The following is a 23,180-nucleotide window of genomic DNA, read 5'->3' as shown; positions in this document are numbered from 1 at the left end:
AAACAGGTACAAAACCTGTGTTAGGAACACAGAGTCAGAAGTGCAAAAAACCAAAAAGGGAACCGATATAATAGAGTTTGGTACAACAGGTAAATAAGTATTGCAACCAAAACTAAACAATCACTTATTTTCTGACAGTGAAAACACTAACAATTAAGTACCTTTCTAAAGGCTTTTAATCAAAGCCCTAAAACTGTGTCTGCTCTTAAATAAAAACAGTCTATGTGAATGCTACACACTGAAGTACAAAGCTTAAGAATTACCCTGCAAAATTGCACCAACATAAGCTTTCCATATTTACAGTATCTAAAAGTGACAAAACACAGCATGCTAGGCCTAGTTTATGACTCTCCCCCACCAGTACTTAATCCAGGCCCAACAACCAAAAATTATTATTTGTCAACACATGTTGAACTTGGATTGCTCAGATACATCATGACGTTTAAATATTAGCTTCATGCATAAAACAAGAAACGATATCTTTGACAGACAAGCATTGACAGGATACAAACAGTGGTCTGCCCTGTGTAGGAGTGTACTTCCTTTTGAGCTTACTCCCAATGTGTACCAGTTCAATCTCACATTATTACCTGGGTGTCAAGTCAACAATGTGCTTAGAAATGGTCAAAACTGTAACTAAGAGTCACATTGTACATAAACTGTCCACTCATACTCAGAAATTTCACTCCATTTTGGAGAGTTATCTCATTAAGTGAAAGGACACAGAGTTAAAAAAAGAACAAAACAAAACAAAAAGACGTTCAAGTAAACAGCAAGAACCAAATACTTTGAAAAGGTTTTTGTAAACTTGTCATTCTACAGGGTTTTGCAGCATTGTTAAATTCATTACTCATGGACAAGTACATACAGGTCACAACCCTCGTGACAACCTGTCATGTGTACACGCACGACATAAGAGACAAGCTTGCTGAAGTGATCTACCCCTTCCCACATGCCTCATCAGGTCCTCAGGTGTTCAGTGTTATCATTCCCCTTCATGAAACAGAAATCACTTATGGATATCTTTATAAAGACAGAAATGAACTGAGTCCATTGGATAGAATGTTAATTGGTTATTTACATCTGGAAAGTAGTTTCACAGCAAAATAAATCTACAGTGGGCCAGCTGGGATCCACAGGACCTTGTTTTGTTCTTGGTCGACAGTTGTCATAATCTGAGTGCAAATGCTTGAAAGGGCTCCTCCCTGGACAGTGCCTGGAGAAGAAGAAACCACACACACAAATGAGACTGGAACAGTTATAATTAATTACCAAGAACAGTCTTCTGCATCTATCTGCAAAGTGTTTATCAACAGATCAGAATTAAGCAACTCAACTCAGTATCTGGCAGATGCATGGCTCTATTTAAAAAAAATAAACAGAGCAAAGAGGTCAAGCATTCAATACACAGTTTCTTCTGCTAGCTCCTAAAACAATCCAGGGAAGTCAAGGAACTGATGGCTATAATCAACTAAGACAACTGTTTTGTAAGAGGCCTCCATGTACTATTTTCAGAGGCATCAGGTGGCAAAGTTTAAGACTAAAGATGGTCAGAACCTGCTATAATAAACCTTCTCTGTTCAACATGTGCTGTTAAGAGTTTTATATTTACAGGGTAATATACATAGAGACTATAGCTGTAGCAACTAGACACTATTTACAAATATTAGAAGTAAATTATGAGCAGCTCACAGATCGCTGAGCTAAATTAAACAGCAGTGGTTGCTACTGCAATTCTTATCGCCAACTACATTCAAGGAACAACAGCACGCAGCTCCCTGAAAATCAATTCAAAAGATAAATGAACACCTTTTATTCTACCCTTGCTAAACATAAAAAGTAAAATGCCAACACTGACACATGGGAGGATTGTCTTTAATACTTAAAAACTGAGGAACTTCATGACTTGAGAAATACGTCAGCAAAGCCTCTGGCCACAGTTACTACTAATGCTGAAAAGGTATGGGAAGTCTTATACAGCTTAAGGCATAATTTTTCTTTTTCAAAAGAGAAAATACGATGTCACATAAACATAAAATATTTGGCTCTGCTATATATACTACAGTTAATGATGTCAGGTGACTTTGGATACAGAACACGGTAACTGAAAAGGTCTACGAAAGGTGACAAATGGCAGGGAAGAAGTGATTCAGATCACACTGTTCACAACTTCATAGAGGAAACAATGTCAACTTGAAAGCCATTGGTCAAAAAGTGAACTTCATGAGGTAGTTAAAGAGCTCTGGTCTGAGAGAGTGTGACCTATAGCTCCATGACTAACCTACCGTGTACAGCATGCCTATCTACAGGCTTATTTTATGTACAACACTATAACTTCAACAAGCCTGAATGTCAGTGCAACTTGAACACCAACCCTCTCTGACTACCAGCATCTGGAAGTGTTGATGACAGCTGGAGTCCACTGCACCTGGAACCAACAGAAGGAGGCCCTTCCCACGGGGCCTATGAGAAGATATACATAAGATGCTCTTGGACTGCTCTTGGAGTGCCACTTCCACTATCAGGGTGAAACTAAAATGTCACAAATGACGAAACAAGAAGCATGTGGTGATGCAATCTGGCCACGTGCATGTAAAGTTCTGTGAAAGTTTAGTATGTACTATGTAAAAACATTTGCATGGCTATTACATAACAGGTAAGTGATTTTGTTGAGAACATGTGGCTTCTCTCAGGATGCACTGAGCGAGCTCTAAATTAAACACACCCCTTTGTCTCTCTGCACTCAGTAAAATATTTCTGTAAGAATCCCATTTTTCCGGGGATGAAAAGTTAGATTTTGGCGAGTTTAGGCTGTTTGTTCTTTTTTTTAAGTTTTGTTGCCATGTACATCAAGATACATTCAAAAGACTGGGAATAAAATTCTAGGTATGTGGAACCACATGGAAATAAACTCTGAAATGAACAGTCTTCAGACACTGTTTTCTTTCTCTGATAAAAACACAATCCAAGACCGATTTCATAATTTTATGAAGTTAAAAAGGCTTCTAAAGGTGAATTTAATTATTCCAAATTACAATGCATGCTCAAGAAACCTTGGACAATCTTTTTTCCATTGTTGAAACATTTCAAGTATGTCTCACAAATCACAAAATCACACAGAATTACAGAAAGGTTGGGGTTGGAATGGACCTTTGGAAATCATCATTTGTTAATTTAAACTACAAGGGGTTTCTGTTGTTTTGTTTGATTTTTACAATTTAAAAAAAAAAACCCTCGTACTCTTTACAGGGTACAACACTGACAACACTGTCAAATTGTCAAATCTTGACCATAGTTTCTATACTACTGGCTAGTAAAAAAACCTTTTCAGAACCTCTTTAGATCATAAGATTCATAACATTCAGAACAAAAACCTGTGGAAGATTTCTATCCTGATATTTCCTCTCCTGGCAAAATAAAATAACAGAACATGAGTTTGTCAAAAGGGAAGGCAGAAGGAAAAAACCCAAGGTGCTCATTGAAAGGACATTGATCTTTTGAATTAAAGTGCAAATGGATTAAATTACCACTGTGTTCCTGCTGAAAGTTTGATTAAATACTAACCTGTAAAGTACTTGCTATACTCCTGTTCTATTTTTTGAGCTGTCTCAAATTGCTCTTTGGAATGTTTTTGTGTAACTTTGTCCCTCAGGAAGATTGGGTCTTTTTGCTCTCTGAAAAAAAAAACAAACAAAAGAGAAAAAAAAAGGAAACACCTTGTATAAGAGTAATTTTTTTAATGGACTTGAAAAGAGTCCCTCTAGTTGAGTGCATAATAAAGGCTAATGCACATGCAAGCAGACTCCTAGGCCCAGAGTGCCATCTACTGTGTTTCAGCAGTATCAGCAGAGTCATCAGGATCACTTCAGTGCCAACAAATTTATCTGCTGTCAGACCAAGACAGTATTTCTTTAAAGTTTCAGAGACTGGGACACAGTTGAGGAGGAAAGAATATAATTTTTTCCTGTTCATATGAATTGGATCATCAATTCATATACATGCCAGTACTCCCTACACAAAGCTGGGCTCAAGTACCGCTCTCTTCTAAGGGCTTGTGAAGGATCAAGCATCAAGCAAACACAGTAGTTCCATGTTATCATATATATGACACATTTTTGAGATGCCTCTTTTTCTATTATACAGCTCTTGAAAATACATGAAAAAAACAGAGAAATACAAATGCTAAAATAATTATTTAAAAACATAATTACTAAACTAACCTATCATTGCTGTGGAGCATTTCAGAGAATGCCAATAGAACCTGTACTGTATTAAAAAGGATGTTTGGAGAAACTTTTGGTGCTCACAACAAGCAGAGACAATGTGCCATTGCAACCTATACTGCCAGAAATCCTTGCTTGATTCATTTCATCTCTGTCACTTTCCCAAAAAAAGAAAAAGCTGTAATGGTCACCATTTCATTTCCAATGCAGGTCAAGACATGACATTTCCATTTATCATTCAAGTGCACAATCCTATAGTGGTAATGGAATACACCTTGCTCTATGTCCTGTTTCTACTTTGAAGTAGTGATACTTATCTTCTTTATTAAATAGGTAGTAATCAAATTTACTTACAGATCAAGAATATAAGAGATCTTCAACTTTAAATACGAAGAGAGCACAAGTGTAAGATCTCTTAGCAAAAGTGTTTCTTAATATTCATGTTGGAAGATTATGTTCCTTCTTGCCAAATCAATCTATCAAAATGTGTAAAGGCTTTCTCAAACACCAAGGGATGGACTGGGGTTTGCAACTCATGCATTCTGTTCCTGGCTATATTCAAGCAGGAATTTCACAATTACTGAAAGAACACAGCCTGAGAAGACCACAGTATATGCACTATGTGGCAAAAGGGGGCTTCCCTTGCTTTGTTTACTAGAGAATGAAGGTAGGAAAGCTGATGTTATGAATCAATTGGCACTGCATCCACACCCTTCCCCTTCTAAGACAATGAAGAACAGCTCTTTGTCATGGTCAACACTTAATCCTCAATGGATCTTACCCATATCTGTCTTAAAATTTGCTAGAAAGGCTAGCAGGAAAGATCCTTCTGGAGGACATTCAGTTTGGTCTCCATGGGTTTCTTTGAAAGATTCACTTAACTGTCATGCAACTGAAATGAAGTTAAGACCATATACCTCACAGTGGGTTTTATGAGGAATAATTTCCCCATTTTACAGAATCACAGAATGTTCTGAGTTGGAAAGGACCCAGAAGGATCATCAAGTCCAGCTCTTCAGTGAATGGCCCACACAGGGATCGAACCTTGGTGTCATTAGCACCAGGCACTGAGCCAGTCTCAGTGGCTGCTTTAAGAGATTTAAGATGACTTGGATGAAATAAACAGTAACAGTAAACCAGACTTATTTTAAGCTAGAATAAGCATCCCTGAACTATACCCCTCACAGACTTACTTGATTTGTTTAGCATTTTTGTAGCGAATAAAAATTACAATAGGGTAGATATGAACACTGTGGAGCCGTTCGATGGCATGAGGAGCGATGTCAAGCAGACAATGACAATCCTAAGATCAAATGTAAATGCAAAACACTCATTCAGTTAAAGAGCACAAGCACACATGCAAATCCCCCATTTCTTCCCTTACTTAAATCACAGCAACCCAAAAGAATTTTGCCATACATTTAGCATTTTGGGACTACTGAGCAATTTGTACCCAAAGGATTTATAACAAAAGACAAAAGATGAAAAATTGCAAGAAATTGCATTCATAGTATCAAAAGCATGCACTGACAGAAATAAAAGTACTTGAAGAACTAATGAAATGAAAACTCAGATTGAAATATATGTAATACATTTTTTCAAAATTTAAATATTCCTATTCATTTTCTCTTTCAGAAATCATAAGCAAACACAAGCATTAATAGGACTTTCCATGTGGTTTGATTGAAAACTGTAAGCAATGAACAGACTTTAAGTAACATCTGTCTCCAGGATTACGATGATATTTATATTCTATATGACTGCATTAAATGGAATAGGTAAAAAAATTAAATCCTTTTTTGGAGGGGGTAGAGGATGGAATTTAAGAAAATTATTTCTAACTTTATTTAATAACACTGTAGAAGAATTTCTAGTTTCTATGAAGTTGAGCTTCCTTTAAATAGTCACATGACAAAGTAAGGTAAGTTTTATTTTATTTAGCTGCCTGGGGAACAGTTCTCAGAACGTCTTAAAGGATGACACTGCTAACATAAATTCCCACCCCCCAACATAAGTATGTAAATTGTACAAAGAACTACAGCATTAAAATTGACTCACCTTTTCTGTTATCTCTTTTATTGAAGCTACAGTTGTCACATCAAAATGTCCACTCCTCCGTTTGTAATCAATAAACAGACAATCCTTCACACCTCGTTCAATGGCTTGCTGGGAAGCTTTCATAACCTCTGTTTCATAGAAGAGATCCCCTTTCATTACTATTCCTTAGGCACAGAACTAGGCTAAGAAGACAATGTCTGCAAGTTCAGACCCTTGGGGGCTTATCCATGCTTGTGTTATCATTTTGTTCATTTATACACATTACTATCATGTATTCTAAGCATGAATAAATTAGTTATATTTGCATACTTACCAAGAGGACATCTGCAAAATTTTCCAGGGGATTCTTTGACCAGCATGTCTTTCACAGCATCAAGTAAAGGTCCTAGAATAAGGACAGGCCTAGGGGAGGTACAGTCCACTTTCTGGACACGCTGATAAGCCAAACTTGCAGAATCTACACACACAGAAGACATTTATTTGTAAAAGTATACATTTCCTGGCATTCCTCAAACAAGCAGAAGCATCCTTCTAGGAATTATGAGAAGACCTCCTCTGCAAGGTCAAAGGACCTTGACAAATACAAAATACAGTCAGTCATTACTGCGATTTTTCCACTTGACAGATGAAAACAGACATTTTTCTTATTGAACCTAGTGTTCATTTAGAAAAATTGAACTCCTCACCTTCACCAATCATCCCTAAAAGTGTAAAAAAATACACAGTATTTGATATCTCTGGCTTGGTTTGTTGAGCTTTTACAAGCAAGTAAGTATTGTAACCAACATGACTTTTCTAAAGGAGTGAAGAAATAAAAGTGAAGTTTTTGAGTGGTGCACAGGATTTCTGTCTAGACTAAGCAACTAAGACAGAAATTAAATAGTTGAAGATCAAAACCATATATCAAAAAGAATCTCCCTCTCCAAATGAAATAAAAAAAGACTGGACATGGCACTTGGTGCCATAGTCTTGTTGAGGTGTTAGGGCATGGGTTGGACTCAACGATCTTGGAGGTCTCTTCCAACCTCGTTATTCTGTGTGATTCTGTGTGTGAAATAGCAATGCTAATAGGTCTAGGAAGAAATTACCAAAGTATTATTTTGAAACACACTGGCTTGTAATTTAATATAAAAAAAAAAAATTGTTATTCAAAGTAATGATCACCATTTGTATTCAGAGCAATTAGAAAGTAACATTATTTGTTGTGTTGTGCTGCACCTGATTAAAAATGAAAGAGGAATAAAGGCAAACCCCTCCCAAGTATAACAAAGGTACTTGCCATCCAAGAAAGGAATTGAGTCTGTACTGATTGTATCTAGAGCCAGTAAATCTTTTCCATCTTTGGAACCACTTCGCTTATGTTTATGCTTTCTTCTGAAGAATGACCTCCTTGCTGCTGCTGACAATGTCTTAGATGAACTGTTTTCATCTTTAGCCTCAGACATGCTGTGTCTCCTGTAGAATTCCTGATCCATCCTAGAATAAAACAGACAAAGTGGCTGGTATTTAAAGTTATCTTTTTAGAATTTTTTGACAGTATCACGGCTGGTGATGCTGTGCCTGATGCACCCCAGGACATTGTCATTTCTAGTTCATTATTTAGCAGCATTAAAACAAACTTGATAGAGCAATATACTTAATTCAATGTATATTAAAATATGCCATCCCTAAAATGACATATCTAAGAATTACTAACTCCCAGAAAGAACAGAAGCAAACAAGTCTTCTGTCTCACTAGTCAGACTTTTAAAGACAAATACTTTTTAAAGATGAATACTGCACCTGAGGTCACTTACATGTATTTACTTGGAATCTGTCCTCTTTCCAGCTTCTGAGCATTCTCGTCTAGCTGCCAAGCCATCCAACAACCAAAATTTCCCTGTGGTAGAGTGTCATCCACATATAAAATGTCATCTTTTTTAAAGCTTAAATCCTGTTCCATCTCTGCCAGACGGTCATAAAGTGCTCTGGAAAGGAAGACAAACAGGCTCTGCAAGTGGTCTATATCAACTCAAGGGAAGAACACTCCTTTCTTGAAAAAAGTTAACAGATTAGTGGCACACACTGAATTTCAAGAACACACAAGGAGTGAAAAGTGAAGACTTGCTATACTAGACTGTGTACTCGCTGTCAGAGAATAGCTGGATAAATTAATAAACTAAATTTTAAAAAACCTGGCGAAACTAACGTCCTCTCTCTCTCTTTCATGATGGTCAGCACATTATCCTAACAGCCTTATGCTGTCATTACCAGTCATGCTCAAATACCTGATGTAGAATCCATCTCCAGGAAGCTCTTTTATCTTATTAAACTCTTCTATTCTGTATTGAGTCTTTATTTTGATGTTTTCTCCAGGCTTCAACATTTCAAGATAGGCTTCCTCAGCTGTTTTATTTCGCATGTCAATGGACCCATACTGCAAAACATAAAAAGAAACCTTTAGATGTGAAATTGTATTTTAACAAGAAATAGAATTAGGTGAGCTTGTAAAACATGCAGAATGATTTTGTTTTTCTCAGTTGCAGGTTCTATATACGTAAGTCTTGTCACTTAACTCTAGTACCTTAAGATGTCTAGCAGGAGACTGAGACATTACAGTGGAAAACAAAAAACTCGAGTGCAAACAGCAGAGGTACTGTGAGAGAGCACTTCTTGAAAAAGTTTTCCAAGTGTAATCTGAGAATCATAAAATTCACACTGAAAAAAAATTAATATATTTAGGGATAGCAAGTAGTCTGAAGGTCAAACAGGATTACAAAGCAAAACCTAGATACTAGAAGTTCAATGGGAAAGTGTCAATGCTCACTTGTATCTGAAAAGCTCATACAGACGTGTTTATCACCTTAACAGCCTTCACAAGCAAGTAAATATTCTCATTTCAGATACAGAAAGCAGAGTCAAAGACACAATATACGGTATGGGGAATTATAAGAATAAATTGGGTTGTGAGCTATAAAACCTGCCTGCAGAGGCACATGGCAGCACAAAGGAGCACATGGTGGCACACAGAGGTTTGTCTCCACCAGGCCCTGGGGGGAGGAGGTGTCACATGGCAGAGCCCTACTGAGAGCAGCCTGCCAGGAGCTGGCAGATGGGTGAGCAGGGCGTGATCACCACATAGAAAGAAGTGTGCTGCTGATGTGGCAACATGGGATAGGTCACACCATATAAGGAAATACTGTGCCTTAGAAAGTGTATAAAACCAGCTCATTCCTTTGAATAAACGATTCAGATTCCCTGCTGGTCTGTGTCCGTGATTCTATCACCGACAAAATGGTTTTCCCTAAACTCTCTTTAAGATTTCATAGAGGTAAGATCAATACTGTTCTCTGTTTTACACTATCTTTCATATCCTTGCTTTTCTCCTACATACAGAATTCCAAGCTTCCCATTTAGATGAAGGGAGCAGGTGTTAATAATTACAGGTAGACATACGTGAATCCTTTCAAACTTTGGGGAATCTTGTGCTATCAACAGTGATAGTTCTCCAGGTTCACATCATCCAGCTCTTCATGTGCTGCAGCCAAAATGCAAGTTTTCTTTCTGACCAGTCCTACCTGGGTTTTGTGGCAGGAACTCAAAATTCATGGAATATTCCACACTGTGGGACAGCACAGCACAGCACTTGGTTCCTCCCTCTTTATACCATCCCAGCCATTCATCAGCACACTGCAGACATTTCTGAAGTGCTTACCTCAAGTATCATGTCACCCAAGACTAGTCCATCAGGTCCTTTTGCTGGGCTATCATCATCCACATCTGAGACAAATATTCCATACAGGTTTCCACCACATATTTGGATTCCAAGATCGACTTGGGATTTTTTAACAACAACAATTCTAGGTTCAGGGGTCCTTTTGTTTGTGTCCACAGGGCCCCTTTTGACAGAAAGAAATAACACGCATACTGTTAAAAACTTGCATTGCAGAAAATCAACTTGCCATCTGAAGAATATATATTTATATAAATATTATTCATAATAGGTCACCTTTCCAACTAAACCAATCTTGCAGAAAACTTTCTTCACTCCTTGCAGACCTCATGTTAAAGAAACAGTCTGAAAACATGTACATTTATATTCTGGGGTCCACTTAACTTGTCTGCTGACTTATTTCAACCAGACACAGCATTCACAGAAGTACACTTCACTTTTTAATACTCTTCATATCCACCCTGACCATTTACTTTCCTTTAAGACAAAAGTTTTACTCTCTACCTTAAGGAATTCCGGGGACTTGTAGTTGGAGTAGTTTGTTTGGATGGTGGTGTCATTGTTCCTTCATCCTGTTCGCTCACAGTGTCGATTACGGAATGATTGTCAGGCGTTGCAGCTCCGCTGCCTTGAGGGGTGGAATGATTACTCACAGGTTCTAAGCGAGAGCTATGACAGGGGAAAAAGCCAGAATAAAAGACTGGTGGGTTAATGCCAAATATCTTCCACTCAAAATTTTTAATTCGGCTGTAAGTCAATTTTAAAACACAAACCAAATAACTCAAATGAGCATGCCAAAAAACATACATTCACCATAAATCTAAGAGAAAGACAAAGCTCTCTTTTGAAGTGTGATCATGCATCAAAGTAGGATGGGTAATTTCACCAGGTCATATGCCTTCTCTAATTAATACTGGAAATTCCAATCATGGAAAAAAAAGTAAAAAACATTTGCAGTATTAAAATGTCGTAAGAAGTCATCCTGCATTTTAGTTTAGTATATTTAAGGATTATGCCTAAATAAAAGAGAATATATTTAGATGCATCATTTTTCTTTTGACAAACATGTATTCATACATTACTTTTGCAAGCAATTACACTTATCAGCACACATGTGCTCATGTTTGCAAATATATTAAGTGTACAGAAGTTAGTACTAGCTAAATAATTGTGTGGACAGAAGAGCTAGTTTTTCCCAAGTCTAGCCAGCCTTACCTTGACCGTGAGTGATTGCCAAGCTGATACATGTGTGGGTTATACTGAGCCAGAATGGTGATGGTGTCACACTGCTGCCCAATGATTAGCCGAGCCTGTTGCTCTGTAGCATTTCTCAAATTTATTCCATTAAACTATAGAAAAATTGCACAAACCAGAATGTCAAGTTTTCAAACTAGCAAAACTAGCAAACTCATTCTTTCAGTGTCCTAATTAGTTTAATGTCTAAATGCTCACTTAATCCCACTGGAGCAAATAGGAGAATGAAAATGTTGCTAGACAGTGATTCCTAGGGTTTATTCCTTGGAAGGAATCATCATAATTTTCAAGTATTTGGTAACCTGACAATGAGTTTAACAGTATTTTCACTGTTAAAAGACATATGTATTCTGAGCTGTGCTATGATTTGATATCACTGATTAAACACAAGTTGATTCAGATCACCAATCTGAGTAAATTCAGAATTTCAAGATAAATTCAGATCTATTCAGGTCTATTTTAGTATGAGAAACACTGTGCAACAGAAGGTGCTTTAACATGATGCTACATTTACAAAGCAGGTCTGCGCTTTACAAAATGCTATTCTGTGTGTTTATCTAACACAGTAGGCAGAAACATCATTGAGCCTGCATGAGTAATTTTTTAACCAGGTATCTTAGCTAAGGCTATGGCACAGCAACAACAGCATGAAGCTCAGTAAAAGTCAGCTGCTTGAAAATGTACCCACCTCATCAGGCAGAGTACGGTGTTGGGACTTCTTTGTTTTAAGTACTGAAACTAACTGACTTAAAACTGAATTCTATCTATATAAGACGGGAGGTAGGTATATCATCAAAAGACATTATTTTTATGATAAAGGCTGAAAAAAGCCACCATCACAATCATGGAATATTACAATAGAGAGTACTCTTTGCTATATCTCACAGTGCACAAGGTTTCCCAACACAGTCTTTTTGGGGAAGGCAGTTATGGCTGTAGTCATACAAACTGATTTATTAAACCTTAGAAATAGTAAGCAAACAATTACCTCCAGTAACTGATCACCATATTCAAGGCCAGCTTGATGGGCAATGCTCCCACCTGTTACTTTAGAGACAAATATTCCACCATTTTCTCCGCTCACAATGGAAATCCCGAGTGGCTCAGAACCCTTCTGCACTTTAACATGGCGTGGTTCTTCCATGTAGGGCCTTTTAGAGGAGATAGTTAAAACAGATTCAGAAAAAAATTGCACTTGAACCACCACAATATCAAAGTTACATGCAATATTTATGCCTGTCTGAACTGTAATAATAAAATAGTTTTAAACAGTTACTTAAAAATCCCACTAACTGTCAACTGTCTTAAATGCATTCCCTTAACACCATGCAATGTACAGGGCCAGAAGTAAATGTATAGCAGGTACACGACTGCTCTAAAAATGATGGTAAATACGAATTATAAATAGTATGGTCATGAAGTTGATAGGAAAGAAGCTTCCAGATGCATATTATATGAAAGGAATTGAACCATTGTATATAATATGTCATTGTCAAACCATATTCCAGAAGGGTATATTACAAATACAAATGTTGGGAGTCTTCATTGCCAGTGAAAATAAACTTAATGAATAATAAGGTGGTAAACCAAAGGACAACAAAGCACAAATATCGTATTTCATATTTGTATGCTGGGAGACATAAATTAGTAATGAAAATTAAGCAGTTGCAAACTCAAGCCATTAAGACAGCAGTTTGCATGGTAGCATTACAATTACCATGCAAATTCTCCTCAGGGCAATTATCCAAACGTAAAAAAAGCACAAAGTGCGCAATACTGCTCGAGAAGGACAACCTTAGATCAGGCCAACCTCAAACTCCTTAGTGATGAGAACCTAGGCCTAGGAGCCACAGGGATTCTCAGAAAAGACCTATTACGGAACAGATATCTGAAAGATGTAGAAGATTTGAGAAGACAAGAACACTTAGAACAAGACAAACAATAGTAAGACACCAGTAAGTATAACAAGAAAATGGCTTATACAAAAGAAAACCCTGATACATTCCCCTTTCCTCCCCCCGTATTTGGGATGTATCCACCTGTACAAATAGGGCTGGTCTGTTCATGATGTGTATAAACAAACAGTAGTCTTCTAAAAAGTCCTGGTTTCTACTATTATAAACTTAATAATGTCTACACAGCAAAAGGCATCACCAGGTGTTAACAGTTGAGCTCACTGTGAATGAAACTGCTTGGGCACCAGGTGTGGTGTATTTTTTATTTTAATACCACTATACTGCATTTGACATGCATTAATTTGAACGTTTCCTTTCCTAGCATTTCATTATGCCATAGAGATGTTCTCTAAATTGTGCCAACTGCTTAAACTACTTTATTGTGCTGTTCAGAGACAAGAAGAGTTAACTGGACTTCACTCACTACCACTGCAGTGAGTGAGGCTGAGGAAGGATATTTTTTGGAAAAGTAGGATTTGGAGCTGGGGACAGAGGGAAGGGGACATTGTTTCATAACTATGCATATTGCCAGACTTTGAAGGGATCCTTTTGGTAGCCTTCTACAGCAGAGGCGTAATAGTTTGCCAGCTTATTAATGCATATGAGATAAAAACTGTTGGCTGCTGGCATGAATGCAAGTCTGGAACACAGTTATCTTACACCACTGTTAGAGGTAATGCCCTCAGCAATTGCTTACCAATGTACTGAACTTAATACTGATGCTCACATTTTTTGCATGTAACGTAAATTAACTAAATTCTGGTAACTTGCAGAAAACTGATTTTTTTTTCACTCACTTATGAGCATGTAAGCAATGTTATATGGAGGTTCTTTATGTCACAAAATTTACCAAGGTATATTATCTCATTAAAAACTAAAACTGCATCTTTCTGAGCTTTGTTTATTGTACTTTTCTGCTTTTTCATCTACCACACCCATTTTCAGTTTGTTTTGTATTGGAATAAGAAAGAATCAAACCTATACAAATTACACAGGATCCTATCTGAGAATTCTAGTAAGTACAGAATGACAAATAACTATGCCTGTATAGCAAATCAGTAATAAAGTAAAAAAGAATGATAACATTAAAAAGATGTTTTACTTGATAAGCAGTGCTATCAAAATCAAGCTAAGCATTTTTCTATAATATTCAGACTGCCTGCCAGGATCCCTAGACATGGAATAGAGAAAAAGTCTTAACTGATAAGATCTTTTAATTTTCATTTAAATTAAAATCAACAGAACAAACAGAAACATGGATTTTTTTTCCCCTTCTATATTATTATTAATTTTATCTGGGGAAAAGCCAGTTTTGTATTTTGTGGGAAAGAGAAAGCTTATAAAACCCCCAAAATTTAAACATTTCTTAGGACAGATATAAGTAGCTACTTTCCTAAACTGAGAACTGTTTAATAGTTTGTTTTGTTTTAAAAACCCAACACCAAACCTTAGAATTATACTCTTCTTAGAAAGTGAATTCAGACTATACAGTAGCACAGCAAGAGTAATGGGGCTGGAACCTGGATGTACTTCAATAATCTGATCAACGTTAACAAAAATTGTTATTTCCCAGAGATCAGAACGTGTATCTTGTGCTCAAAGACAAAAATATAGGAGTGTCAAAACCCCAGCTTGTTCAGCTGAACACTCACATCATTAGTCATGTGAAAGAGAAAAGACATTCTGACTTGGAATTTGCAAGTGACAATCAGAGGAACATTTATACAAGAACACAAGCTGAGTACATGTAGTACAGAAGTCACACTGAAGTAAGAAAGAATGAAAATTCACAAAAACCTCTTTACATTTCCTTTCAAAATAACACTGTTCTTTGTACACAAAACATTCTAGAATTGCTACGATAACTTAGTCACAAAATCTTCAAAGAAAACAAAAGTTTCATATAGCATTTTATGAATACATTTTTATTACTACCAGAAAGGTTAGAATACAGAATATCCTTATGACTTTACCATTCACATTTCTTGTGGTCAGTGTTTTTACAGAAATCACGCATACAAAGGGGTGTTGAACTCCACATAAATGTAACCTATTTCAACACATGGGAGCTCCTTTACACTGCCAGAATGGCATTTAGCTGCCTTATTGGAAATAAAAGTCTGATTCAAATTTGTGTCTTACTGTTCTCTGCTTTGAATTTGTGTAAACTTTTTCATATATGCGCTCTAGCCAGATCATGATAAAATGAAAACAGATGTCCAAGACTGATACTATAAGCAACGTATCTTTGAAATATTCATTGTGAAATATAGTCATTAAACACAAAGCACATGTTTTTAAGAAAGCTATCACATTAGATTCAAATTCTGCAAGCAGCTACACATAAACTGAATGCTATTATAGCTGTGGTCCAGGTACAGGCAAAGGGATCAGTCAGAGCAGTAAAATTGCATCTGTACATATGGATATGTTCTCCCACAGTTATGCACTCAAATTTTCACGTTATCGGGTTATATGGAATCAAGGCACAGTGGTTAGAGCACAAATTCTGCAATGCTAAGGCACCTGATATTTAGCTATCAGACGTTACTAAGTCTTAATTTTGTTTAGATTTCCAGACTACAGAACAAGGCTACCATAAATAAGCATGTTGAGCTGAAAGGGTGTATTTCAATTTAGACTGCTCTTACTTGGTATGGCCATTACTCTAACATGGAAGAAACAAAACCTTTATGAAATCACTTATTCTTAAAATCCACAAAAGGATCGCTTACATACTTTCTAAAGAAAATAAAACCACGCAATAACAGGACCTGAGATGCACCTCTGTACCTATGTATTCATCATTTAAATTAAATGTTCACATTCCTTCAGCCTAATCAACACACACAATTTCCTCAGACACCTTTGTAGTAAAAACAAAAAACCTGGGGACCTTACCTATCTTTTCTACGTTCTCCAACAGATACAGGGCTAATGGAAATCCTTGGTAATGTAGAAAGGGAGTTCTGAGACTGGCTGCTGGTGAAGGAAGATGTTTCCAAGTTAAGAGGTGACTGGGGAGGAGTAATCAAGCTGGGACTGCTACATTCAGAGTGTGACAAGGAGCCTAGGAAAAGTCAACAGTTGAGTTTTAGTATCCTGCATCTGTTATAAGTTGGCAGATCTACCCAGACACAGTGAAAGACACCACACACATGTGAGACAAGAAAGAGGACTGTCTGTTCACTATCTGTTAGTCATGTAATGGGCTTAGGCAGACCAGGTAACTCATTTCAGACAGTGCAAACTTACTGTCCTTAATGTCTCTGTGTTAAATCCATCCTCTCTAAGTGTGCAAACAACTATCATCGTTTTCAACAGGAGACAACGTTACAGACAAGCTACACCATGAGCATGTCTGAAAAGCACGTTAAAGAAAACTAATAAAAGACAGGAAGGAAGTAAAATAAAAATCTAATACGTAGGTTTGTTTCCAAATAAAATATTTATGTGCAGCCCTTCCCTTTACATAGGAGTTATCTTATGCAACACCTGAAAAAGATAACAGAACTCAAGCATGAATCCTACACAGGGACAGGAAAGCTCTGAAATTTCAGACAAGCTTGACATGACTCAGTTTGCATCTTTACCCTGGTTGTCCGGTCTGTAAGTAATCTACCAAACAAGTGCCCTGACACAGTTTGCTCCCTTTGAAAAGCTAGAGAAAATAAACTCAAATTATTAATCACAAATGAAAGCTATTTTTAAGAATTGTACTTGCCCAGTTAGGAAAAGCACTGCATACAATACATTAAGGCTGCAGAACATTTGAGTGATGATGGCAGTGAAGAGTTGCTGATTGCTGACAGCAAACTCCTGATTCCACAGCACTCCAACTACTGCTTGTCTTTAAACATCTTCCACCAAGCAATTTTGAGCAAAGTACTGGAATATTTTCACTGCATTTCAAATAGTATAATTTACAATCAGTGATACAACGTAAGTAAATGATACACTTACAGACTGAAAAAAGAAATGCAAGTTATCTCACTGTTGAAATTTTCAGGGCATCATTCTAGAAGAAATGACAACTATCATACAGCAATGCTTATTCTTACTTTTGTCTGCACTTTTACTCAGTGTGCCATGTACTCAAGTCAACTATCAGAAAAAAACAACTTTCTAGTGGAAGTTTCTTTTCTTTTTTAACGTTTCCCTGGCAAAATACAGATTTTGTAATCTTAATAAAATTGTCCTACTTAGATCGTGGAGCAACCTGATTTAACAACTGCAAGGGCTTTGTATCAGTTATACTGAAAACAGTACGATTAAAATTACTTATGAAATAATTCACCTCTGTCAGAGCCCATCATGGACCTTGGATATCTTGGTGTTAAAGGGATCTTAATTCGTTCTGTTCTGTATTGCAAGTTACTTGAAGAACCTATTTTTAAAACAAGGAAACATTAAAATGACAGAAGTAAAAGCAGCTACATTAAACAAAAAGTACATTTAGATTGTACTTCTTCAATGAGGATTAAAATGGCCTCTAAATGATCAAGACAAGAGCTTTGATGATTACCCTCATAATTGTGAGTATCATAATTGTAGCAAATGATCTTGATTACACAGTCAGTATAAACAGAGCACAACGCAGCTACACAGTATATATGCACTGTTTATCCTTGTATGAAAAAATATTTTGAGTATTTTCCTATGAAGTTAAACTTTACTCTAAGTCCAAGCAAGAATCTAACATCTCTGTTCACTAAGAATCCATAGGACTTTGCAAAGGGCATTTAAAATATTCTTATTACATTCTGCTTGGATGAATACAACATCACTGATATACTGATTGCAAATAGTTATGCTCCTTTTTGCTGTGCTTATAAAGCTACCATGCTCTACTCAGTCTTTGACAGAACACAGGAGCACAGACACTTACAAAACCCCCAGTTACTACATAAATTAAAATTTTAATAAACCTAAAATGTTAAAATGTCACTTCTACAAAGCATGCATTTGCTTTGGTATCATTAGGCTAGGCATAAATAAAGTTTACATATCAATCAACTAACATAAGCATAATTTATTTTCCAAGAATACAGTTTACATTTGACCATTAGTCATCCTTGACTTTTTGTTCAGGGGGCTCTCTCCTTTTCTTTCTTCTCGCCAGCTCATGGAATGTCAACCTTTGGCCCTACCTCCCATCTCTCTAGGATACTTTCAAAGTGTAACAGACATGGAAAGGAGAATCCCTCACACACATAGACCATTTCAAAGAGACAGTGAAGAACAAACTAAACACAGCAACTTCCAGGGAACACCTTTAGTCATAAACCCAAAAGAAATGAAGCAAAGGAACACCAGAAGCTTTTAGGCTTTGCCAATGATGACAATGCCATAACAGGGGTACTCAAGGAGTTCCCCATTTATAATTTTCTCCAATATACACAAATCCCACAGGAAATAAATCAGAAAAGCTAGTTACCAAGTCTGGCACTAGATGGCAATGAATTTGAGCCATGAGATGCTCTTGTACGTGAATTTTCAGAGTAGTCATTGGAGTGTTTATGACTTAGGTCCAAACTCAGGCGACCTTGATGCTGGGAACTACATCAAAAGAAAAGCAGTATAGAGCAACAGTTAGAATTGGGCAAAGAACCTCAGCAAACAGAAACTGGCCAACAAAAAATTTTGGTTAGCCCCTGTGCTACTGAATAAAATGAATGCTTCTCTTCTTCCCACTTTCACACTGTCCCATAGTTTTATGAATTATTAGAAGCCAGAAGAAAAATAGCCTTGAAGTACTATAAAAGAGGAGAAAGCTTTGCTTGTTTGGGCAATGACAAGAAAAAATATTAGAAATTAGTTAATTAAAAAGTTAATTTCTTTGTCAGTATCAGTCAGTGGGACAGAGAGAAACCTAATCCATCAGTTACTGAAAGACACAAAAGCAACTGGCACATCATTTATATGCAGTAAGAATGCATTTAATAATGCAGTAATGGCTTTGAGAACCCTGGATCAAAATAACACTCAACAGCAGTGTGGTTTACTCTGCACTCTACCAAACTACCAGAAGCAATTTTATCCTAACGAAAACAAAATTTTAGGGAGATAAAAAATTCAAAACACCTGGGATGCAGATGCTGATGACATATTTGGCTGGCAACTGATGGGCAATTGCTGGTGTGAACTCTATGGCTCCAAGCAGTATAGATTGGATTTCTCATAACAGCAGTCACTGCAGGACATGGTGCTAAGCTTCTTGGTACCGTCCCTGCTTCAGATGATAAAAGCATATTCTTATCAACATTATTACCATATAAAGCACAGATTTTAAAATACACCTTAATATTTTATAATTATATATTACAACATTTATATATATGATAAATAAAAATATTGGCATACAAATACATTATTAAGCACCATACGACACCTTTTTGATAATACATGCATGTTTAAAATCTTGTCTATAATTCTGTAATGAGTCAGTAATAAAGCGGATTATATTACCCAAAATTAAGCCATTCACAGCATATGATTTTAGTATGTGCTAGTAAATCAAAAGATGCTCTGTTTTCAAGTACAGAAGATTTTTATTCAGGAATGAAAATTCTGCATTTAGTCATCCAACCAGTATGCATGTTTCTATTTGGCACTTGAACTGACTGTAGCTAAAATTATTCTGGTTCCTCTCTTTTGTTGCCTCAAAGAGGCCCACTTTTAACATGACTTTAAATTCTAGAATTTCAATATTTATTTCTGAAACTTACTACTCAAGCTGTTCTTTTAAGTACACTCATCCTTCAGTACTAAACTAGTCTAATTTTCTTTTAAATGAGTTGGTATCATAGAACACAACAGCAAAGACTTGTTCTCATTTCAAGACATAGACTCAAATTGTCTAATACTGTCTAGTAGGTTTGACTTGACTCAGTTATTGTGCAAAAGTATCATGTTAAGATAAAAGTTAACTACAAGGCTAGAAATAATACCTTTTATTACTTTTTCTACTATCATTGAGAAAGGGAGAAAGTGAGAGAAGAGTAAAAGAAATCAAAGAAGAGGAAAAGCTTCTTGGTGTGAGCTACTCTTGAGCATGTCTTTACATTCTGAAAACTGACTGGGACACCATTGTTTGAAGCTCTGCATTTTTCCAGATACACAGATTATTACCTTCATGTTCTCCAGTAAGAATAAAATCTTCCATAATTTCTAGACCTTACAGGAGTTTGGGGCTTTACAAGAAGAGAGGATAAATTCATAAAAATCAATATTATCTTGATTTGAAATTTAAGATTAATATACAACTGCTGAAAACTGAAATCTAAGACTAGACACTAAAGAATGAGCAAACTATCTGCCAACACATTTACCAAATGCTTCTTGACTATTTCAAATTAACTAGCATACAATATCCTAATTACCTTGTTAAGCACTCCATTTAGCCAGTGGAAAACCTGCTAACATGAACTTCAATACCAACAACTGTTCAGTCAACTGAGACAAAATGATGGTTTCTGTTCCACCTGATTATATTGATATATACTGAGCTTCTTGTGAGTCCCCTCTTCAGTATCTTAATATCTCAAACACACTCACTTTTAACCTTTTATTTAGATTAAGATCACAGTCAGTTTGGCCACTCAGTATCCGATATCCCAAATATTTACAACAGGTAGAACTTAATGTGTTTCACTTCCTGAATAACAGATCTTTTTCCTTATAAGTATTTCAGAAATAAAGTAGCTAAAGTCTGGGATACTCCATTTACTTTCAAAAATACTGGAAATCTTACTTGTCCCCCTAATGGACAGGCTACACCTTGTTCTGCACTAATGTATTGAGAAATTCTCTGCACAGAAACTGATGAAAACAAATCCTTCAGGCAGAAGTTGCCCAGCTTCCTTAGCGATTCTTAAGCAGGTTTCACTTCTTTACAGTCCAAAAGCTGAGCACACCATGTTCAGACCACAACAGACCATGGAAATATGTTTTCTGAGTCGTATTTCTTCTGTACTTAACTAAGTGCAGAAGTACTGACTAATCCCCAATACTGTCCAATGTGAACAAATGCCTTGGGGCATTCCTAGAAAGCAGTTAGGTTCTGTCACTCACCTCCTGACATGCTGCCAGGGTACAAGGCAGCAGGCACAAAGCCATCGCTGTGCCTAGCAGAACGTTTTGGGGAATATGGTGCCCATTCCTGTAGCTCTGGAGACAGATGCTCCTCACTAGCTGGAGCATATTTCTGCACCTACAAGAACACAGAAATTTGATTACAGGAAGTTGGAGATTTAAAAGAGTAAAATAGCCAAACTGTGGAACAATAAGCAATATCAAACTTTCAAGTATCCATTCCAGAATGTGGAAGCACCACAGTGCTTCTTACACCTTTGTCTTTCAATGATGTCCTTCTATCCATTTTTCCCTCATCCTACTTTGTTATTATTTTTTTCTTTTGCAATCTTCTTAGGCCAATATTTGCAATTTAACTGATATTTTTTGCTTCAATGAAACATCCAGGATTTAGTTACATTTCTCCGTTAAAATAACACCTTCACAGGATATTTCAGCCGCTATTGCTGCAAGTACTTGCTAGAGAAGATCTCACTAAAAAGCCAGAAAGCATTTTCCTCCAAGCCTGCATTTCCAGATACATGTGGAGTAACCTCTCTTCAACAAGCAATTCAGATTTTAGAACCTCACAACTTCTGTTCTGTATATAACAAGTAGACACTGGTGAGTTAAGAACACATGAGAACAGCTCAGATATTGACAGTGATCCAAGAGAGCTGCAAAGTGTAGGGCTCAGCACATGGTGTTCACACATCTGAAATGTACAACACAAAATATGAGACTGATGCATGTAAAAAGTGAAAAATAATTATTGAAAATGTTCTCACAGTTTTTATGATAGCAGTATTTTAATTACATGAAGAGTTATTCAGAGCTCAAAGTCTCCAAAAGGCAGAGGTGCCTTCTTAGAACCAGTACTTGGTCATTTTCATGTCTGCACTAGTAATTGTTCCACCTACTACTCAGGAATTAAAGCACACTTAACTTTATTGGCTTATCAAAGTACACAAAATTAACTGTGTATATACACATCTAAGTAAACTGACAACACCCAATATGGCTACAAATTAAACTACACTGTATTTTGATATTACAAATACTACTTCAGGAGTGAATGTGTGCAGACCGGGCACTACTGTCACAACAGCCTGATGTAGTTGCAATGGACAAGGGCAATTCCATCAGAAAAAAAATTTCAGAGTGAATGATGTCCACATTTTGAGGCACAGTATCACTTGTGCTCTCCAGCCAACACTTTTAGAGTTACAAAGCTCTGCCTATTTTCAGGCAGACAGGGGAAAGAGAAGAAAAATAAAAAAGAATCATAGAACCTAGTTTTAATTTAATCCTAGAAACAAAAATTAACTAATACATAAAGTAACCTTAAAGAAACAAAACAGAAAAAAAGTCACTGTAATCTATTATATAATTTTCCTCTCTACCTTGAACCAACGCGTACTTGACACCTGTAACACAGCTCAGGCAGTACATGGAAGCAACTGCAGTATGTCCCCACATACCCTTTTGGTATCCTCAACAGTGCACAAAACTTTCACAGTGCACAAAACCACCCACTCTGTTTCAGCTAACAAAGCTCCTGGGTGCAAGTCCTCAGCTACATTTGTCCTTGCCACAACTGGCAACTCTTCCCTCACTCATTTCTCACTATACAAATAATACTATAATTATAACCAGGGCAGTGTGTATGCTCATGACAACGCACTACAACGAAGAATGGGACTATCAGTGCTAATGGATCAACTTGATATTCTACATAAAGCAAACACCCCCTATTCAAATGTGCTCAATATCTTGATGTTTTGTTGTTACATATGTGCTAAAAACAGACATTAGCATATGCCCTCCACTTCTTGCAGTGCAGTTCTTGATGAGAACAGGTGACCTTTCTCTTAGCCATACTACTCTTCAGACCAAATCTGCTGA

At 36.7% G+C, this 23,180-nt stretch overlaps 1 protein-coding gene across 4 annotated transcripts in view; it reads right to left on the bottom strand.

The window, feature by feature from the left end:
* Window positions 1-313: 313 nt before the first annotated feature.
* DLG5 (discs large MAGUK scaffold protein 5) overlaps window positions 314-23,180 on the bottom strand; it is a gene marked incomplete at its 5' end in the record, with an annotated part of 97,121 nt that continues 74,254 nt past the window's right edge. For 3 of the 4 annotated variants that reach the window (XM_082286601.1, XM_082286604.1, XM_082286602.1), the window contains 17 exons: window positions 314-1,216; window positions 3,565-3,674; window positions 5,417-5,526; window positions 6,282-6,409; window positions 6,595-6,738; window positions 7,561-7,757; window positions 8,078-8,248; window positions 8,549-8,697; window positions 9,976-10,159; window positions 10,498-10,662; window positions 11,209-11,342; window positions 12,236-12,398; window positions 16,104-16,272; window positions 17,500-17,589; window positions 18,640-18,761; window positions 19,287-19,434; window positions 21,276-21,414. In XM_082286601.1, coding sequence (XP_082142727.1) covers window positions 1,113-1,216; window positions 3,565-3,674; window positions 5,417-5,526; window positions 6,282-6,409; window positions 6,595-6,738; window positions 7,561-7,757; window positions 8,078-8,248; window positions 8,549-8,697; window positions 9,976-10,159; window positions 10,498-10,662; window positions 11,209-11,342; window positions 12,236-12,398; window positions 16,104-16,272; window positions 17,500-17,589; window positions 18,640-18,761; window positions 19,287-19,434; window positions 21,276-21,414 — 2,427 coding nt within the window. In that variant the 3' untranslated portion in view covers window positions 314-1,112. The remainder of the gene's footprint in view (window positions 1,217-3,564; window positions 3,675-5,416; window positions 5,527-6,281; window positions 6,410-6,594; window positions 6,739-7,560; window positions 7,758-8,077; window positions 8,249-8,548; window positions 8,698-9,975; window positions 10,160-10,497; window positions 10,663-11,208; window positions 11,343-12,235; window positions 12,399-16,103; window positions 16,273-17,499; window positions 17,590-18,639; window positions 18,762-19,286; window positions 19,435-21,275; window positions 21,415-23,180) is intronic. The other variant, XM_082286603.1, reaches the window with a different exon arrangement.

The sequence above is a fragment of the Coloeus monedula genome (genome assembly GCF_965178545.1).
Source record: "Coloeus monedula genome assembly, chromosome: 8".
Taxonomy (NCBI): Eukaryota; Metazoa; Chordata; class Aves; order Passeriformes; family Corvidae; genus Coloeus; species Coloeus monedula.
Note: the sequence above shows the minus strand (reverse complement) of the source record. Positions and strands in the feature narration are given on the sequence as shown.